Here is a 21,097-nt window from a genome sequence, read left to right on the forward strand (position 1 = left end):
CAGGAGAATCATTTGAACCCGGGAGGCGGAGGTTGTAGTGAACCGAGAGCCACTGCACTCCAGCCTGGATGACAGAGCGAGACTCCACCTCAAAAAAATAATAATAATAATAGAATTACCATATGATGCAGCAATTCCACCTCTGGGTATATACATTAAAAATACAAAAGCAGGAGCACTAACAGATATTTGTATACCCATGTTCCTAGCAGCACTGGTCACAGTAGTCAAAAGGTGGATGCAACTCGAGTGTCCATCAACAGAAGGATGGATACATAAAAGGTGATATATACATACAATAGAAAATTAATCAGCCTTAAAAGGGAAGACATTTTTTACATGGATTAAACCTTGAAGGCATTATGCTAAGTGAAATAAGCCAGTCACCAAAGGACACATGCTGTATAATTTCACTCCTATGAGGTATTTAGAGCAATCAAATACATAGAAACAGAAAGTTGAATGGTGGTTGCCAGAAATGGCTGGGAAGGAGGGGATTAAAGAATAGAGAGTTATTGATTAATGGACACAGAGTTTCAGTTTTGCAATATAGAAAGTGTTTTGGAGATGGATGGTGGTAATGGTTGAACAACGGTGTGAATGTATTTAATGCCATTGAACTATACACTTAAAAATTCTTAAAATGGTAAATGTAATGTATATTTTACAACAGTTTTTTTTGAGACAGGGTCTCCCTCTGTTGCCCAGGCTGGAGTACAGTGGCGCGATCTCGGTTCCCCAACTGCAACCTCTGCCTCCCAGGTTCAAGCAATTCTTGTGCCTCAGCCACCTGAGTAGCTGGGACTGCAACCACACACCACCAGTCCGGGCTAATTTTTGCATTTTCAGTAGAGAAGGGGTTTCACCATATTGGCCAGGCTGGTCTGGAACTCCTGGCCTCAAGTGATCCACCCACCTCAGCCTCCCAAAGTGCTGGGATTGCAAGCGTAAGCCACAGCGCCCAGCCTACAACAAATTTTTTTAAGACAGGGCCTCACTCTGTCACCTGCTACAGATAAAGCACTCAATAAATATTAATTTCTTTTTTAATTTTTAAAATTTTATTAAATTTTTATTCTTTCTGTCCTCACAATCTGTTTCCAATATTAGTTTCTTTTAGGTCTTCCCTCTTCCTGATGGTGTGGCAAGCTCAGGCATGGTTCCAGTGTTCTTCAGTGGAGACACTATTGCAATTGGGTTGGATAGTTCTTTGTTTTTTGAGATGGAGTTTCGCTCTTGTTGACCAAGCTGGAGTGCAATGGCATGATCTCGGCAACCTCTGCCTCCCAGGTTCAAGTGATTCTCCTGCCTCAGCCTCCTGAGTAGCTGGGATTACAGGCATGCGCCACCACGCCCGACTAATTTTGTATTTTTAGTGGAGATGGAGTTTCTCCATGTTGGTTAGGCTGGTCTTGAACTCCCGACCTCAGGTGATCCACCCACCTCGGCCTCCCAAAGTGCTGGGATTATAGGCGTGAGCCAACACGCCTGGCTGGATAGTCCTTGATTATGCAGGATTGCCTGTGTGCATTGCTGGACACTTAACAAACCTCACCTTCACCAACTAAATGCCAGTAACATTTCCCAGTCATTTTGACAACTCTAAAACCACCCTATAAGACTGTATTTTCGGCCAGGCGCAGTGGCTCACGCCTGTGATCCCAGCACTTTGGGAGACCAAGGCAGGTGGATCATTTGAGGTCAGGAGTTTGAGACCAGCCTGGCCAACATGATGAAACCCTGTCTCTACTAAAAATACAAAAATTAGCCGGGTGGTAGTCGTGCGCGCCTGTAATCCCGGCTACTCGGAAGGCAGAAGAATCGCTTGAGCCTGGGAGGAGGAAGTTGCAGTGAGCCGAGATTGCGCTACTGCACTGCAGTCTGGGAGACAGTGTGAAATCCTGCCTCAAAAAAAAAAAAAAAAAAAAAAAAAAAAAAAGAAAAGACTGTATTTTCAGAGCTCATTTCTGTAGTTCATTACTATGGAAGTTTCTGTAAATATATAGAGGTCTAGAAAACAAAAAAGTAAAACTACCAGGTGTGGCCGGGCGCGGTGGCTCACGCCTGTAATCCCAGCACTTTGGGAGGCCGAGACGGGCGGATCACGAGGTCAGGAGATCGAGACCATCCTGGCTAACACCGTGAAACCCTGTCTCTACTAAAAATACAAAAAATTAGCCGGGCATGTTGGCGGGCGCCTGTAATCCCAGCTACTTGGGAGGCTGAGGCAGGAGAATGGCGTGAACCAGGGAGGCGGAGCTTGCAGTGAGCCGAGATAGCGCCACTGCACTCCAGCCTAAGGGACAGAGTGAGACTCCGTCTCAAAAAAAAAAAAAAAAAAAAACCAGGTGTGGAGATATATATACACTTTTTGTAAATAATAATTTTTGTAAATAATAATTTTTGTAGAGATGGGGCCTTGCTATGTTGCCCAGGCTGGTCTCAAACTCCTGAGCTCAAGTGAGCCTCCCACTTCAGTCTCCCAAGTAGCTGGGACTACAGGTGCATGCCACCATTCCTAGCTAAATTCACTATCTTTTGATATGCATCAACTATGAATGTGGCTAAGACTCTTTGTATATAGCAATTTTTTTAAATTGTTGTACGCTGGGCACAGCAGCTCATGCCTATAATACCAACTATATACCATGCCTATATACCAAATTTGGGAAGCCGATGCAGGCAGATCACTTGAGCTCAGGGGTTCAAGACTAGCCTGAGCAACATGGCAAAACCCCATCCCTACAAAAAATACAAAAATTATCTGGGCATGGTGGTGCATGCCTGTAGTCCCAGCTACCAGGAGGCTGAGGCAGTAGGATTGCTTGAGCCTGGAGGTTGAGGCTGCAGTGAGCTGTGATTTGTGTCACTGCACTCTACCCTGGGTACAAAGTGGATCCTGTCTCCAGGGAGAAAAAAAAAAAAAGGTGGCAGCACTAGGACTTAAACACATGTCTGCCAAACATTATCTCAAGAGGCCTTCCCTGACCTACTCTAAGGCACCCTCCACGTCTTTCCGCATTCGTATTACATTACTGTTCTTTTTTCACAGCACTTATATCTATTTGATTTGGTGTATTTGTTTATTTGCTCTCAGAAGCCCTCTACCAGCATGTATATCGCACAAAAGCAGAGATTCAAGGGTTTATTAACAACTGCATCTCCAATGCCTAGAACAATGCCAGGCACATAAAATGAAATTTAAAAAACATTCAGTAAATTATTGTTGAATGAAGTCCGGGCACAGTGGCTCATGCCTGTAATTCCAGCACTTTGGGAGGCTGAGGTGGGTGGATAACCTCAGGTCAGGAGTTCGAGACCAGCCTGACCAACATGGAGAAAACCCATCTCTACTAAAAATACAAAATTAGCCAGGCATGGCAGCGCATGCCTGTAATCCCAGCTACTCAGGAGGCTAAGGCAGGAGAATCGCTTGGACCCGGGAGGCAGAGTTTGTGGTGAGCCGAGATTGAGCCACTGCACTCCAGCCTGGCAACAGAGCAAGGCTCCATCTCAAAAAAAGAAAGAAAGAAAGAAAGAAATTTAAAAAAAAGAAAATCTCATGTCACAATAACAATCACAGATAATAAACTTCGGCTTGTGGTAGCTTCACATATGCTAACAGGATCTTAACTGAAGCTGTTTAGTTTGGTCCCAATTTATACTTTTTTTTTTTTTTTAAGACAGAGTTTTGCTCTTGTTGCCCAGGCTGGAGTGCAATGGTGTGATCTCAGCTCACCACAACCTCCACCTCTCAGGTTCAAGCGATCCTCCTATCTCAGCCTCCCGAGTAGCTGGGCATGTGCCACTATGCCCAGCTAATTTTTGTATTTTTAGTAGAGATAGGGTTTCACCATGTTGGCCAGAATGGTCTCGAACTCCTGACCTCAAGTGATCCTCCTGCTTCAGTCTCCGAAAGTGCTGGGATTACAGGCATGTGCCACTATGCCCAGCTAATTTTTGTATTTTTAGTAGAGACAGGGTTTCACCAAGTTGGCCAGGCTGATCTTGAACTCCTGACCTCAAGTGATCCTCCTGCTTCAGTCTCCCAAAGTGCTGGGATTACAGGCATGAGCCACCGTGCCCGGCACAATTTATACTCTTGCTATATCAACAAAATCTCTCTCAACATTGTTTTTTTTTTTTTTTTTTTTTTTTGAGGCTGGAGTGCAGTGGCACAATAATCTCGGCACTCTGCAACCTTCACCTCCTAGGTTCAAGCGATTCTCCCACCTCAGCCTCCTGAGTAACTGGGATTACGGGCACAAGCCACCACACTTGGCTAGTTTTTGTATTTTTAGTAAAGACAGGGTTTCATCATGTTGGCTGGTCTCGAACTCCTGACCTCAAGTGATCTGCCTGCCTAAGCCTCCCAAAGTGCTGGGATTACAGGAGTGAGCCACCGGGCCCAGCCTTTCTCAACTTTAGATGATTGTAGTAGTTGCAAGGATGGATACCTATTGATGTGTAACAATCCACTCCAAAGCTTAGTGGCTTAGAACAACAACGACTTATTTCTCATGATTCTGTTGGCTGTATGGTTCTGCTGATTGGGCGGGGTCTCATGCATGTAGCTCCCAGTGGGTGTGCTAGGTGCTGGACTCCTCTCACCTCATGATCCTTCATCCCAAGCTTCTTTGTGGCATGGTGTTTCTAGAGGACAAAGATGGAAGCTGCAAAAGCTCCTTGGGGTCTAGATTCCAGAACCTGTACAACATGCTTCCGCAATATCCCATAAGCCAAAGCAACTGGCAAGACCAGGCCACATTCCAAGGGATGGAGAAGATTCCACTTCTGGGTGGGAGAAGTGGCAAAGTCACATTGCAAAGGGCTATGCATTCTGGAAGTGGAGGAACTTGTGGTGGCTAAAACAATTATTGGGCATTATATAATTTTTAGAGTTCAGACAAATGTAAGTATAATTAATGATACAACTTTGATTTCTAAAGCATTAAGGAAAGCAGTTTTCAAATAAACAGGGCCAGGCATTGTGGTTTATGCTTGTAATCCCAGCACTTTGGGAGGCTGAGTATCACTTGGGATACTCATCATTTGGGAGGTAGGAGTATCACTTGAAGACAGGAATTCAAGATCAGCCTGGGCAAAATAGTGAGACCCCATCGCTGTAAATTTTTAAAAATTAACTAGGTGTGGTGGCTCATACCTGTAGTTCTAGCCACCCCAGAGGCTGAGACAAGAGGATCATTTGAACCCAGGAGTTCAGAGTTACAATGAGCTATGACCACAACATCATACTGCAGCCTGGGTGACCGTGAGACCTTGTTGCAAAAACAAAACAAAACAAAAAAACAAAGCTTCTCGCAAATTATAAGGTTGTTATAAACATCTCCAAAAGTTTATCCTTTTCTTTACACATACACACACCAGGCATAATTCTCACTCATCATCAGCCATATAATTTTCCGTTCTTTTTAATACAGAAACTTTCTTTCCCTCTTTCTAGTTTGCTATGGCAGTACTTTCCTCAGTCTTGTACCTAAGTTTCCTACTTATTTTGGCCACTTGCCACCTAGAATATTAAGTCCCCTGAGACATGCTGTCAAAGGCAACACTCCTGGAACTGCCTATTGCATTTTTTTCCCACGTTTGTTGGGAAGAGCAAGACTCCCAGAGGGTAAAGCAATCTCCTTTGAATCGAGCAGGGAAAAAAAAAAATGGTAAGCGCTGGACTCTGACAAGCAGCTGCTGGTAAAGTCTACAGAACTACTTTTAAGTGGCTGGGTGGGCATTAACTTTTCATGGGGCTTTTTTTGTTGTTGTTACTCAATGATTTTGGGAGCCAGCAGATATTTTATAACAACTAAAAACTACCTAAATTCATTCTGAAAAACAGTCTTCCATTTTTGGTTTAATCAGCAAAAAAAAATCAAACTGCTTCCTTTTTTTTTTTTCTTTGGAGACAAACAGGGTCTCAGTCTGTCATCCAGGCTGGCTTGAGTGCAGTGGCGTGATCACGGCTCACTACAGCACAGCCTCAGCCACCTGGGCTCAAGGTATCCTCCCACCTCAGCCTTGTGAATAGCTGGGACCACAAGCGTGCACCACCACGCCTGGCTAATATATATATTTTTTAATTTTTTGTAGAGATGAGGGTTTCCCTGTGTTGCCTAGGCTGGTTTCAAACTCCTGGGCTCAAGCAATCCTCCTGACTCTGCCTCCTAAGTGCTAGGTTTACAGGCATGCCCCACCTAAACTGTTTCCTTCATCTACTTTTAACTGTTTATTAAATAACTTGAATAGGCTACGTTTAAGTTCCAAGTTACAAAAATTGTTAAAGAGAGCATTTATTTTACATCCTAAAAATACTGAGATCTTATGTTGTAGACAAAAAGAAGCTAAAAATCTGGTGCAACAAGATGAATACAGAATAAGAAAAGAATTAACTAAAGTAAGTAAGCTTTCTGAATTATCCATAAATAGTTCTAATTTGAATTACTGCCTATGCCAAAACATTACCTCTGAGATTTTATGATTGCTGTATCTGCTACTATTAACTTAGCTAGTAACATTTGCTCACAAGGAAATAAAACACATACAAGGAAAATTGACACCAAAATAGTAAGTTGACGAATTTTCCGTTGAAAAGGAAAATAGAAAACATACTTCTATGAAAAATTATGGAGAATTTAAATTTATTTTAATTTTTCAATTGAGTCAAATATTCTATGTCTCACTAGAAATTTTTTCTGTTTCTCACTAGAAATTTTACCTTTTTGTTTTTTAAGATACTATGTTTTGCTCTGTAGCCCAGGCTGGAGTATAGTGGCACAATCATAGCTCACTGCAGCCTCAAACTCCTGGGCTTAAGCAATTCTCTTGCCTTAGCCTCCCAAAGTGCTGGGATAACAGGCATGAGCCAGTGTGCCCTACCCAGAAATTTTAAAATTCTTAAAATGTGCAATCAATTATTTCATGAAGCTATTGAATATTTTCATATAAAGAACATACCACAGTCAATACACTGATTGATTTCCAAACAATTTACTTAATTTATGGAAGGTCATTATGTTGATGTACATAAATGTATATGTGTATTATGAATCAAATTTATTTGAAATCCTCCTGTATAAAATAAATTACGAACTTTTAGATGACATGTGTATTTTTCCCATTCTCCTTAATATGTTGGGCAGAATTGTTCACCTAAGTAAAGTTGATTTTGCTTTTTTGTGGTCATTTTCTATTTTTACTTACATAGTCAGATGCTAAGTTTTAAGCTTTTGAATAGTATGTCTGTCTGATATATCACTTCTTCCAGGAGCCTCCCCAAGAGCACTATAAATCTGCAAAGAGAGGGAAGTATGGGCAAATGAATAAGAAAAATGTTAAGGAAAGAATCCTTGCTAAACATTGCCACAATTTAATATTTCACATTTAAATTATTCTCATCATGTTATTTCCAAAGGCTGCTCATTAGATTTTCACTTGCCTTGATGACCTTAACTAGACTTGTTCCAGATTTATGACAACTATAAAATTAGGAAACTTTCATTAAAAAAAAAAAAAATTAAAACCTCCTGCATGGTTTTCCAAAGCACACGCAGCATTACTTAAGACTATGATTTTCAGCTAGTTGGATGTATCATATCTACAGCTCTAGCCAGGTCTGTAAGAATTCTGTGACTGAGGCCTAATGGAACCAATTTTCACTCTGGCAGAACAAATTCAAGTTCTAATACTAACTTGAATTCCAGTTGCCTTTGGATGCCAGGAATCAGATCCTTTAAGAGGAAATTGTATCAGCGCTTCTGCCTATTAAGCGATATTCCACATATTTCATCTAAATAGCTAGCGGGAACAACTGACTCAAGTCAAATCTAAAACAGAAAACAAATGATTTCTTAATTACTGAAATTGTTTTATTATTATTTTAAAATACTAGTCATGTGCAGTTATTCTGTTGGTGGTGGTGGTGGGTTTTTTTGTTTTTGTTTGTTTGTTTTAGCCTTTTCCTTTCAGGGCCTCAATTTTCTGCAAACTTCACTTACCTTGACTGTGGACCACTGACCTTCTTTAAACAGGAACCAATGTATTCACTCACCTACACTAACAATCATATTACAGTCACAGGCCATTAACTGTCACTCACATTTTTATGACCCTGCATCTGATGAACATTGATACACTTGGGTGTCTTCCTCTGCACTGGAAAAAAAATAATTTAGATAGAATTCTAAAAGTTAGTATATTTTGTCAATAGCTTCATTGTTCCTCATGCCCATTCATCACATCTTGCTTGCTATTGAAATCCTCCCTTGCTTTGTCACATTATTAAAGTCAGTCATTATTAAAGTCGTCTCAAAAAAAGACACCTCTGCAACTTCTAAGATGTTGTCAACCAGGAATCATATTTTCAGTACTTCAAATTCTATTGCATTTTCAAGCTTTGGAAACAAATATAATATTCTTGCATATTTTCTAAGATGAAATTTCATGTAGACAATAATGTAATAGAAAGGATGATGCTTATCTAATGATTTTGGCATTGCCCCTTGATAACTATGACACTGAGAAAACCAGCATTGGTTTTCCTATTATCAGAACAAATTACAGTGCATGTTCTGGAGTCCTACATATCTTACATTTGAGAGAGAAAAATCACTGGGAAAAAGAAAAGGTAATAGTTATATTTGTATCCATCTAGTTTCACTAACATATCTTTAAGGTACAGATTTTTTATAATAATCACATATAGCTGGGCGCGGTGGCGTACACCTGTAATCCTAGTACTTTGGGAAGCCAAGGCGGGCGGATCACGAGATCAGGAGTTCAAGACCAGCCTGGCCAATATGGTGAAAACCAGTCTCTACTAAAAACACAAAAAAATTAGCCGGGTGTGGTGGCGAGCGCCTGTAGTCCCAGCTACTCAGGAAGCTGAGACAGAAGAATCCCTTGAACCCAGGAGGCAGAGGTTGCAGTGAGCCAAGATTGTGCCACTGCACTCCAGCCTGGGTGACAGAGTGAAATTCCATCTCAAAAAAAAAAAAAAAAAACCATATGATTTTATAAGACCAACTTAAGGGATTCTTATATTGCTTTAGTTTTATTTTTCACAAAAACTAGATTTAATTCAAGCTTCATGAAAAGGCCAAAAAAACACACAAATAATTCCATAGTTCCTAATTTCCCAACCCCTCCTTCAGTAGGCATTGCAGGTCATTTGAACCAGATAGTTTAAATTTTTCATGGTGCAGCTAAGTGAATAAGCATCCCTCCACAGAATGCATGCACTGTTGTATCATTTTCAATTAATATGAAATAGTTTTGCCAAAATATGACTGTAAATGCGAAGCTGCTATTCTGAACATTTGGAACAACTATAGCTCATTTTTCATTATGCATTGATGTTTTGGTATAAAAATACTGTTTAAGCAGTTCATGAATACTCTTTTCCATTTAATCACAAAGAAATACATTCAGAGTGAACATGATCGTTTTATTGGTTACCAAAGATCCTTGGCAAAGTGCATGCACGGTGAAGAACGAAAGTAAGTCCTCAACAGTTTCCCAACTTCAATGAAAACCTAAATGGGCCTAGATTTACAGATTACACATTAAGAAAAAATTTGCGCATGATGTATCTCCTGTGTGTGTATTCATATGTGAGAAATAAAGCAAGCCAGAGAGAAAATGGGTGGGGGGCACAATTGCAAAAAGTTATCTCTCCTAGGAGATTCATTATTGGCAAATGGAGAAACAGAGAATTCAGCACTCTTCTTTCTGATGACAATACAATGCTAGAAAAAAAACTAATTTTTTTTAAATAATTTACCATAGAATCTCTTGTCTTAGACTAGAAGGAATACAATCCCTGTTAGATGTGTATATATGTCCAGGTGTAACACACGTTTTTCTCTTCTGAAATTCTTGTCTCAAATCTCTTTCAATCAAAATGAGTTGAGCTTCAAAGAGGATCTGGGTGAGACAGAACCTTTTTAAAACTGTGCTCAGCCCAGTGAATGCTTTAAAACTTAATTAATGAGTAGTATCCTAAAATGCAAAAGCATGCTCCAAGACTGACTGCCTCTCTACATTTTGATTCTGAAAGAAAGTGCTTGGACTTTTAAAGAACAAAGAAGAAAAGCCTTCATCTTTCCTTCCCTCCCTTCCTCTCCACAATTTAACCAAGCAATTTTTTATAGGTTCTTTTGTTTTAATATAAAAACAATAAAGCTCTTCTGTCTTTCTTCTCTCTTCTTTTCCTCTTTTTATCTCCAGGACCACAAATTTGACTAAAAATAATTGTCCACATGGAGTCCTTAATGTATCAACATAGGAAGGAGACACCCACTATCCCAAGACTCAGCCCACCTGGCCTAGATGGGCCTAGATTTAGAGTAAGCATTACAGGCTGATTAAGTCTGGTGCATGGTTTATCGGGTGAGCGTTCCCCACCCCACTTCTTGCGACTTTGCTTGCTCATCTAGGGGTTCCCGGAGGGCCCCCAGCACCCACTAGCAGGGCGCGAGGTAAGTGGAGAGTTTGCGCGGGTGCTGGGTGATGTGCCCAGCAACTTCTGCTTTTTCCCCGGGGGAAAACTGTGACATTAGAAAGGTGTCTGCAAGTGTTTCTTCTGGTTGGCCTGGAGGTTTCCCGAGTCCCTGGACTGGCGACCCAAACCCCTACACTTCCTGCCCGGTGCTGGGAAGAAACCTAGATCAGCAGACAAATCAACCACACCCTGAGCCCCAACATCGAGCGCCAACATGTGCCTTTCCCGCCGAACGAGAAAGCGCAGAGCCCTTGCAAGCAGCATACGGCCTCGGCGTGACCCGTGGAGAGGCGGGACCCCAGTGGAGAGCGAAGCACGGAGAAGACTGGGAAGGAGCGTGGTTTAAGAGGGGCACAGTCCAGGCTGCCCCATGCGCGCTGGGGTTGTTGCCGCGCCTCCTGCGCGCCCTGGTGCCCCCAGGATCTCCAAGAAAGCAATCGTGAGCGCGGATCAGTTTCTCTCTTTCCCAGAAAGCGGGCTTTTTATTGAGGGGAAACTTAGCTGGGAAAAGTCAGCTCGTACGTTTGTTTTGGTTTTTCGTATATTTGCTTCCCAATTTACAAGTGGCCGCCCAGGCGACAGGCCTGCGGTTTTCACAGTGTAAAACGGATTAGAGGAAAAGCTCCAGCCCCTCTCGACTTTCGCTTGCGGTTTGCAACCCCTGGGGTGGGTCTGACCCCGCGCGGCACTTGCCCAGGCGAGCTTCCCTCGCCGCGGCCCGACCCGCGCGCGGACTCGGCTTCCCCAGGGCAGGACCCACTGGGTGGGCCGCTCGGCCCCAGGCCTGGCAGGGCGGAGCCTAGGCCGCGCGCCCCGGGGTTGGAGGTTCCCACGGTGCCGGGAAACTGCGCGCCCCAGGTCCGCAGGCCGCCTCCCTTCCCTCGCGCCCTCGCACCCGCCCTCTGCTCCGCCGCTCCCGGTCCTGGGTGTGCGGGAGTCCCGGGGGTCCCTCTCCTGGACGCAGAGGAGGAACTTGGAGCAAAAGGAAGGGAATTTACTGCGGATGGCACCGGAACCTGAATTGACTTGTGCGTTTCCTGCTCTGGGCACGTAGATTTCCCCTAGGAATCTGGAGTTCGCTGAGGACACTTAATTCCAAGAGATGATGGGTTCACATAAACATACCATTTAGTTAAGAAAAATATTTAAAATAAAGAAAAAAGAAAAACTGAACTTCCATCTTCTCCACGTTCCCTGGTATCACCAAATAAAGCATTCGGACGAGAGTGGGCTGCTGCTGGGGGCTCGGGAGGTGCGAGAGACAAGGTTACCCTGCGCGTCCGCCGCTGCCCCCGGCCTCTAGCACCGCACCTGCCCACGAGTTTGTGGGATGTGAGCACCGAAAGAGAACCCCGGACCGCCCAGTCTTACCCTAAAAACTTGGATCCAAGAGTCCTACGGTTGTGGACGTGCCAATCCTCCGCGACCCTTTCCTGCTGGCCTTCTGCTTTTTATAAACGAAAATAAAAGTTTGATTTAGGCTTAAAGAAATGTCATTCTGGTCGTTCCTCTCTGAAGCAGGACTTACTCATCCCCATATACTCGCCCGGAATTTTCAATCTCGCCTGTCGAAATCGCTAGCTGGGCATCCGCGGAAGAAGTCCTGGATGAGAGGTAGGGTGAAGGGATCAAGCAGATAGCAGCAGCCATCAGCACACTCCGGCCGTTCCGGAGCAGGCCCGCTACTCGAGGGAGACATGCGGCGGATGGAGCCAGGGCTGCGGGCTGCGCGCGGGCTGGGAACCCGGTGGTGCCACCTTAAGAGCTGGGTCCGCGCAGCGGCTGCGGAGGCGCCCGGCACCTGCAGGGGGCGCTGCTGTCCCGTGGTTCCTCCCGCACCGCCGCGTGCAGCGGGCCTGGCAGCTCCAGGGCCCCGGTCCCCAGAGGGGGTGGGGACGCTGGGGGAGGAAGGGAGCGAAATGCAGCCGTTAGGTAAGGAACCCGAGCCCTCCCGGATTTAGAAGCGGCCTCAGTGAGGCGTTTGCTGGAGGGAGCTTTCCATCATTCGGCCGCGAGAGGAAACGTGGGGAGGCGCCCTCCCCTGCCCCCACCGCCTGCCTTCCTGCCTCCCTCCACCTCCGCTCTCCGACCCCGACCGTGCTTCCCAGACCCTTTGTTCTCGAGGTTGGGAACGGCTGGGTGGGGGTTCCCCGGGGAAGAGGTCCCCCGCGCCATTCGGAGGGGAAGGGACTGTCGCCTGCCCCGCACCCCAGCCCTCCCCAGTGCTGTCCCCCTTTCCCCCGGCCCCTTCCATCGCGTCCACGCGCTTCCGTTCTCACTCGGACTCCCCCAGCTCCCGAGCTCCGGCTCCCCAGCCTGCACGGTCTGCAAGCCCGCCTCCCTTCCCACCTCCCCGCCACCTCTGAGGTCCCCGGGAAGAGAGGAGGAGAGGGAGACGTGTGGGGGAGGAGAAACCACAGAGCCTTCTCGGCGCGTAGCATTCCCAGGGACCCTTCCAGGCCCCGACCCCTGGGACCCGCTGCAGAGGCAGGGCTTTCCCGGCGCCGCCGCAGGTCGCTAGGGCCGCCCCCGCCGCGTCGCCCTGGGGCCCACGGGTGCACGGCCCGGGCAGCAAGTCAAGGTGAGGCCTCTCAGCGCCAGGACCCGAGACCCCCAGCTGGAGAGAAGGGAACACCGTGGTCCGCGCCCTGGGGAGGCTAATTGCATACGAACGCCCCCCTCTTCCCCGCCCCCCACCGTACCCTCTGCAGCGCCACCCGCGTCGCCTCTCCGCCGTGCGCCACCCTGAGGGCTCCCGCGATTGTATCTTCTTGAGCACAGTTACCAATGCGTTCAGCTTCGTTTCTTACTCTGATGGAGGCATAGCGGAGGGAAGCGAGGGGACAGGGATGCGGGAGTAGGGGAAAGGTGGGGCGGGAAACCGAGCAGAGAGGTGGGAGACTTGGCTGAGGCAATGGCACCAGGCAGGGCCGCCCGGAGTCCGAGTCCAGGTCCGCGAGGCAGGCCCCGGTGCAGCCGCCCCCCGGCCGAACCCTGCATGTCCTCTGTACTGTGGACACGAGTCCGCGGAGCGCCACTCACACCCCCGCACCCCTGCAAGCTCCCGCCGTAGAGGGGGCTCGGCACCATCCTGGTCACAAAGTACGTGCCCCCACCCCCCACACCCAGGTGAAGAGGACGCAGCCCCGCGCCGTCAGCTCCAGGCTGCCTGGAGCCCCCTCCGGCCTCTCGGCGTGACCCTGGTCCTCACTGGCTGGTCGCGAGCTGCGCTAGCTGTTCTCTCGGCAGCGGGTTCCCCAGGACACACCCCGTCCCCACCCCCCGAGAGCTGGCGGCCAGCTCAGGATGCCAGGCGGCCAGGCGGGCGCCCTGCCAAATTCCGCGTTCCTCTCCAGGAGACGGGGAGTTGCGTCCCAGGCTCGGGAAAGCCCGCAGTTCGGGCTTGGGACTAGCTTGCAAAGCCCCCCAAGGCGCCAGGGACGCCTCTGCAGGTTGAATTCCTGCTCCATATCACTTCAATTTTAATTAATCTTTTAAAACACCGCTGTCACGTCGCTTGCAGAAAATTAATCAAACTTGAATCCTTGTTGCATAGCAAGAATTTCGATCCGAGTCTTTTAAAAAGGACTTGACTTTGCAAAGTCACGTCTTTTACAGTTCCCTCATTCCCCCTTTAGCAAGGGAAATATTGCAAAAGTCAAGACATGTTTGTTTGGTTCTTTCTATCTTCAAAATGAAACTTTGCTTATTTCTGATCTTTATTTTCCTGTCTTTGAACAACAACAAAAAAAATAACGAGATAAATTGCCTACCTCGATTAATTCAAAATATAATTACTTTGAATGATCTTTGTTTAAGAGCCCAGATAAACTAAGATAATCTTAATTTTAATGTGACACGACCCCTATTTTTCCTTGTGAATAATGAGAATAAAGCAGTCATTAATTCATACCAAGATATCTCCCTAGAAGATGGTATCTGTTCTCGCTGAGACACTGAAACATCGGTTGTATTAGTAATTGATACTGTATAATTGAACATGAAGATAGCCGTCTATTTTTAACCTCCAAGCTCAGAGTTTATTTGGTGATTATTGAGCTCCTAATAATTAATTTTTGTTCCTTCTTACTGCATAAATAATTCTTATGACTCCCAGTTCCCATGCAATGCAGAGGCTTCTCATTAAAACCTACCCCTCAAAATATAAGATTGTGAAGCTATATTGTGCAGCAACTCCTTCTATTTCATTATTTGTAACATATTTGCTCTATTTCATATCTTCCTGGTGCATTTCCTTTGCTGTGATTTTCCTACTAAATCTATGGGAATATAACTATAACATCTTTTACCACAGGTTTGTCTTTCTGTGATCTCTTGGTTCAGTTTAATACACAATACTTAAGACTTCAATTTTTCAAGTTTCTAAAATTTGAGGATGAGTTCCATTGAAGAATCAAAAATACTTGTATAGTGAAATTGCCATGGATTATATTCCCAACCTAACACACAGTCCACTTTAACTCACACTTTTCTGTTGTTAAAAATAGACTTTGCTCAAACACATTCCCTTTTTCCAACTTGAGTTGAAGAGAGTTCTCACAATTTCCTGGGTTAAATGTACATGCTAACACAACCTTTGACATTAAAAAACAAATTCCCCTCCCGCGTTGGAGAGAAGTCTTCCAAACAATCATGGAAATTTAGACTGTAGCTTTAAGGTATCTAATTATTTCTTAGCCTCAGTTATTTTGGGGCATCAGAATGATCTTCACTTTTTAAGTGGAAATGGTTACGATATTTTTCTCATACATACAAAAAACTCTCTACTTATTTTTCCAATAAAGTGTCTCCCAAGTATGACATGTTTTATACCACACAAATATTCTTAGTACCTCTGCTACCAAATCCATGCATTTTCCCTGTCAGTGCTCTATCTAAAATTCTGGAAAGTATGGAGGGTTTCCACTTTTATTTCCCCCTTAGTACAATTAAAACTTTAGGTCAATATATAACAGAGTGATTCTCTGCACTTGGATTTTATATTTTCCCACTATAATTTGGACTGAAATGGGATTAAAACAGGATCTAGAGTTCTAATCTTGGTTGATGTTTTGGTGTATTCACCGTAATGAGTCCTATTCTCTGGGGTCATGAAGCTCCCAAATGTCAATCAAGCAAACAGATTCAGAAATGCCATTGTTCGACTCCCACGTCACTCGCCTTCCTCTCATTTTATTTAACAATACCGGAGTTCTCTGATCAGTCATTCGGAATATGAGGCATTATCTGGGGAAAATTCACAAAGTGTCTTGATCTTTCTTTGGGAGATACTGTTAAGGGGTTTCCGCAAAGCAGAAAGTGTTTGTTTATATTTCTGTCTTTGGACCGCACTGTGGATGGAAAGAACCAATGAATACTGCTTGAAAGACAATCATACCGTAAATCCGTCAAAAATTAATTCGTCCAGTTGAATGCTACATTTCTATTTTCTATTTTCGTGTTGGAAGCACCCTGATTTGTCACCAGAGGAGAAGTATGACCAGGTCTGGGTCCAGTTGACATGCCTCCACGTTCAACCCTGTCTATTTTCACCACTTAATACTATTAATGTGTTTAGTCTAAACTAGTTAACTAGGAATTTATTTGGGGGCGAGGAAGAGCCAACCTTTGCCCCGGGAGTTCTACCCAGCCCACTCAGCTACGTCCGGGAGCCTCCGCAACTCGCATTTCCCAGTCGCAACCCTGGGTCATTCCTGCCTCCGTCCCAGCTCCCGGACAATTCCCAAAGCCAAAGGCGTCGAGCGTGTTACTGGCTCCCACCAGCCCAAATTAATAATCAGCTTAACTCGTGGAGGCTTTGAGCCCCAGTGCTCCGTTCCCTGAAGCCTCCCAGTGCGGAGCCCGGCTCCTGCGAGGACATCCTTGGAGGGGGGCAGGGGAGCAGGGACGGATTTCCTGGGAAAAATTGTCGCTGGCGTGTTGCACCTAGAGGGCTGTGGGCAAAGAGGCACGCATCAATGTCCCAGTTCTGGGCTCTCAGATGGGGATTCCTCCAAAATCGCGACAGCCGCTCAGGTACTGGGTGCTCGCGTTGGCAGCACAGAGCGCCAAATGCACGACCCCGCGCGCCCCGCGCGACCTCCACGCACACTTAGAGCCGAGGTGACAAGGGAAGGCGGCGGAGGTGGGAACAGGGGGTGGAGCCGCTCTCTGGTGGAGCATGATCAATCGCTTTAAAGTAAAGGGTTCAAAAGTTCCAAGTTCCCCTTTGGAGGGGAGAGGTAATGCTTCCCACGGCCTGCTTCTCTCTGCGACCCGCGGGTTCCCGGCAGCCGCGCAACCACTGGGGACCTCGGCTGCGGCTTGCGGGAGCCCCTTCCGGGGAACACGCTGTCCGGGCCGCGCAGCCGGGCGAGGTTGACGCAGCTGCTAGGGGGCAGTTTGGCTTCCCCGGGAGTACCGGAGTCGCTCGGCACAAACGTGATCTCAGCCCGCAGGGCCCGGGGCGCGCGCTTTTCCCTTTCTCAGCAAGCGGGGAAAGGCCTGTTGGCAGAGGCCGGCGGAGTGCTGGCGGCCTGGCGGCGCGAGGCTTCGGCGGAAACCTGAGCTCCCTGCGACCTGTTCTGCTAGCAGGGGCGGGGGAGAGCCCCAGTAAGCCGCCCCAGAGGCGGACCGTGCAAATTCCTGAGAAAAAGCCCCCTAGAAAACACCAAGCCCTTCCAAAAGCCGTGGCTCTGCCCCTCCCCCGTCCTGCGGCCTTCCATCCTGGCCCCTTGCATCACCCAGCCGGCCCTCACCTGCTACCTGGCCAAGGGCCTAGGCACCCCTCTGCGTCCCCGTGCCTGCTTTTAAGCTCCTTCTCCCCCTGACCTTTCCGAGGCCTGGGCGAGGGTAGCCAGGGTGCTGCAGAGGAAATGAAATTGTTCTGGAGATTACAGTGGGGCTTTGGGCCAGAAGGGTTTTTCCCCCTTCTTTTTCTCATGCTTCCATGTTAAGTGCAAACTTGTATCTCCCGTCACAAGAATAGCCAAATTTTCTCGCTTATTTGCAGTTTTGCAAAGTTCTACACACAGATCAGTGAACCTTAAGCGCCCTTGTTCAGCCCCACATTGTGGAGGTTTGTCAGGGTCCCTGGGCAGTGAGCGTAATGACAGGTGAATCCAGCAGCCCCAGGGGGAGTCCGACCTAACCCCAGGACTTACAATAGGCCAGGGGGCCAGAAGCTCCCCACACAGCTTCCAGCAACAGGTACCCTACACCAGGGCAGGCCTACAGGGTCCTTCGGCTTAGGCACTGCCCCTAGAAACTGCCTCAGTGACCTGGGACAGAGAGGCCCCACCCACATGTCTTCCCCCAAGGAGATTCCTTCTCTCCAAATTACCCCTCGGTCACACAAGAACAAGAATCTCTGCGCTCTGTGCCACCTGCCCAGACACAGCCAGGCCTTGTTTCAGCTGCAGCAGAGGCCCTCACAGTGTAAGCCCATTGGTGCTTTCAACCTGCTTGTTCTTCTGACATGATTTAAAATAAAGAAGAGGAGGAGGAAAGGCAGAAGAAGAAGCAGGGAAGAAGAGGATGGGGGTGGGGAGGAAGAGGAACAGGGGAGATGCAGAATAAAAGATGGCCAAAGGGGATCAGCGCAAAATGGAACAATTCCTTTCTTATCCAAATTGCCCCATAACTCATTCTTTCCCACACTCTAAAAGAGAGATAACTGGTTTCAATAACTATTAATACTTTCTCAAAGTAACTTTTTTGAGTGAATTTTACTCTTGCACCTGACTGGAACCCACCTACCCCTCTCCCCAACCTGAAGAGAGGAATAGGCCATGTAGCTTTGGGGAGATAAATAGCTTTATAAGGCATAATAGCCTCCCTGTAGCCAGTCATCACTCCACAGAAAGCCAGGGAGATTCAAGCTGCGAGAACCTAGGTGCTTTGTTGCATAACCAATCTCAGCCTTAATCCAGCCAAGGTCAGCCCACATTAGATTCCCAAGAAATGGGTTTAAGGTTCCTCCTTCTGCATGGACCATTCCCAGGTAGGGAGATCCTCATAGAGAAATACATCTAGTACTTACAACCAAACCCCAAGTGGGAGCAAGTCATCATTGTGATGAGAGTAGAAGACTATGGCAGAGAAGGGAGGAGGTGTAGATATGTATAAAGAGAGAGAGAGACATGTTTGCTTTTGCCCAACTCTACAATTCTAGCCTGACTCCGTCCATCCTCACTCAACCACCAGGGTAAAATAGAAATCAGCCTCTGGGTTATCAGAGAGAGAGTAGTGGTTGTGTGTGTATGTGTTGGGGGATGGGGGTTGTTGCTTTCTCCAACCCCAGGCTAGTGTATAAGGAAGGATATCACAGGTAGGAAAAGATGGAGTAGAGGGAAAGAGAGGCCGGAGCAGAACTACAGCCTACAGTCACTCTGAGGAACTCATCCTCATTAAAGAAATCCTTTGTATGATGCTGCATGTCTTCCTCAGATTTGTGGCAGCCACACTGAAGGAGGAGGCAGCTGCAGGAGCTGCCGCTGCTGCATGCAGGCATCCAACAGTGTGTCCCTAGCAGCCGACTTGGTGTCCCCAGTGTGAAGAGCCCAGGCTTTGCCCATTAGGCTGTGACTGAAAACAATCCCCCTGCTCCAAGCAGCTTCCACAGTGACTACCCCAAATCCCTAAACAGATTCCTGGACTGAGAGAACACAGTTCATAGCATGAATGTCTAAGAGCGGGATTCAGTTAAAACAAAAAAAAAAAGAAAAGAAAACAGAAAATCCCACCCAATTCTGAAATCACTAATGAAATCATGTGTGGTAGTGGGTATTTGTCCCTGCATGGATCACAGTTTCATACTTTTGTCCCCAGAATGACATTTCAAAAATATTCTCCCCTATGTAGCACCAAAGGCTGTTTTTATGGCCTGCTATTGTGAATCAACCTTCTGTAAACCATATTGTGCATTTTCCCCTGGATTTTAGTGAAAGAAGAATTGTGCCAAGGCAACTGCTTTGTCCCAGTGCTGAAACAAAGACTAATACACAGGAAAGAGGCAGCCTCTCCAAAATGTACTCGTCTCTGATTTGGGAGGAAAGCTCCTAGAGTGACCAGCCCATAATTGTGGTTGATATTTAATCCCCCTTGGTACAAAGGCTCATCTTTTCACTAAGCAGAAGCACCATTGAGATATGACTAACCTTTAGGGTTATATCCCAAATGAGGAGTCCAGGGCCTACACTTGGATTGTCTAGGTCTCTTCTATTTTGTAAAAGTATACACAAAAAAGCATTCCTCACAACAAAGCATTCCTAATCACTTCAGCTTCTTGGTGGATTTTTATTCCCGTGTCCACTTGGGGTATTGAAATCGATCGCTGCAATATTTAATATATTACACTCCTAGGGTCATCGCTCTCCTAAGACCGAATTCTCTCCCTCATGCCCTCAACTCAGCCCAATTTCTACCCTCCCACTCTCATCTGTCCAGGTCCTCTGTTTATCTGTCCACATAACGCCTTTAATTCTCAGCCCAGCCAGACAACTTCACATTTATTCTGTTTTCTTCTGCTATAGAAAATGCTGAAAGCTGTAGGCAACAGTGCACTTAAAAGGGAAAATGAGGAGCTCAGAAGATTGGATAAAATTAACCTGCCACAAACAACCTCATTAAAGAACTGCCTACCAAGAGTTAAGAATTAATAGCAAAATGGATGGGAAAAAACCCTTCAGTGAAGAGACCTTAAACCTCTTTCGCTGAAAGGTGCATAATTTACAAGCCCAACCTAACATTCAGTTTTATTTCCCTTTCCTAGTGACCTGTCCCATAACCTTGTAATCCACTGCGGGGGTGTTTTCTCTTTTGTCCCTTTCTTCTGGTTACACACCCATAGGTTTGCAAGCCCAAATATTTTCTGATATTTTTGGTTCAAAAATGCACTTAAATTGTTCAGAGCCTTTTAATTTAGAAAGACACTTTAAGAGACTCCTGGAATACCCTTTGGGAATTGTTAGATGATTTGAAGAGTGCCCTTAAAAGAACTGTGTTTGGATAGGAGGGGGGCTGAGGGAATCATGCAGAAAGAAGCATGAAAAACCAGAGTGAGGACATTTTGTAGATTTAGTGTTCTGATGGCACTGTGGTTTATTTTGCACATGAAGTTCAAATTTAAGTAAAGCCCACGTATATGGGCTGTAAGTTGCTTTTCTAATGTTTTATTGGGCAGTGTATTCTATATTGGCATTTTATATGCATAATCTCATTTCAATGCAGAGCTGCTTACTAAATCCTGGAGCAAGCAGAGGAGAATGCTATATGGATATTACACTCAATTTCATTGGCTTCAATGAGACTTTGCACATCGCAATTTCCATTGTAATGGCTTATCTTTGGCTAGAATTGTACACATTGACATGCTCTTCCTTTGGCCAGGATCCTGAATGACGAATCCATGTCAATGGAACAACCATAATGATTCCATTCACATTATAGCAGGTAACTGGGATCAATGGCTCTAAAAGAATTTATAAAAGACTTCCTGCTTCTCTTTTTCTTTTCTTTTTTTCTTTTTCTTTTTCTTTTTTTTTTTTTTTGAGACAGAGTCTCACTCTGTCGCCCAGGCTGGAG

General features: G+C 45.9%; 1 protein-coding gene and 1 pseudogene across 1 annotated transcript; one reads left to right on the forward strand and one right to left on the reverse strand.

Annotated features, from left to right (window-relative positions):
* Positions 1–1,942: 1,942 nt before the first annotated feature.
* On the forward strand, positions 1,943–2,027 carry LOC129007053 (small nucleolar RNA U3; annotated as a pseudogene).
* Positions 2,028–7,020: 4,993 nt separating this feature from the next.
* Positions 7,021–16,696, reverse strand: LOC129006658 (uncharacterized). Its single transcript, XM_063669466.1, has 4 exons — positions 16,540–16,696; positions 13,216–13,550; positions 8,111–13,130; positions 7,021–7,304 (listed from the first exon to the last, which is right to left on the reverse strand). Exons 1-3 carry the CDS (start codon positions 16,694–16,696, stop codon positions 12,789–12,791), a joined length of 834 nt encoding a protein of 277 aa, XP_063525536.1. The 3' UTR covers positions 7,021–7,304; positions 8,111–12,788.
* Between the last annotated feature and the right edge of the window lie 4,401 nt (positions 16,697–21,097).

This window comes from Pongo pygmaeus, chromosome 8 (genome assembly GCF_028885625.2).
Source record: "Pongo pygmaeus isolate AG05252 chromosome 8, NHGRI_mPonPyg2-v2.0_pri, whole genome shotgun sequence".
Taxonomy (NCBI): domain Eukaryota; kingdom Metazoa; phylum Chordata; class Mammalia; order Primates; family Hominidae; genus Pongo; species Pongo pygmaeus.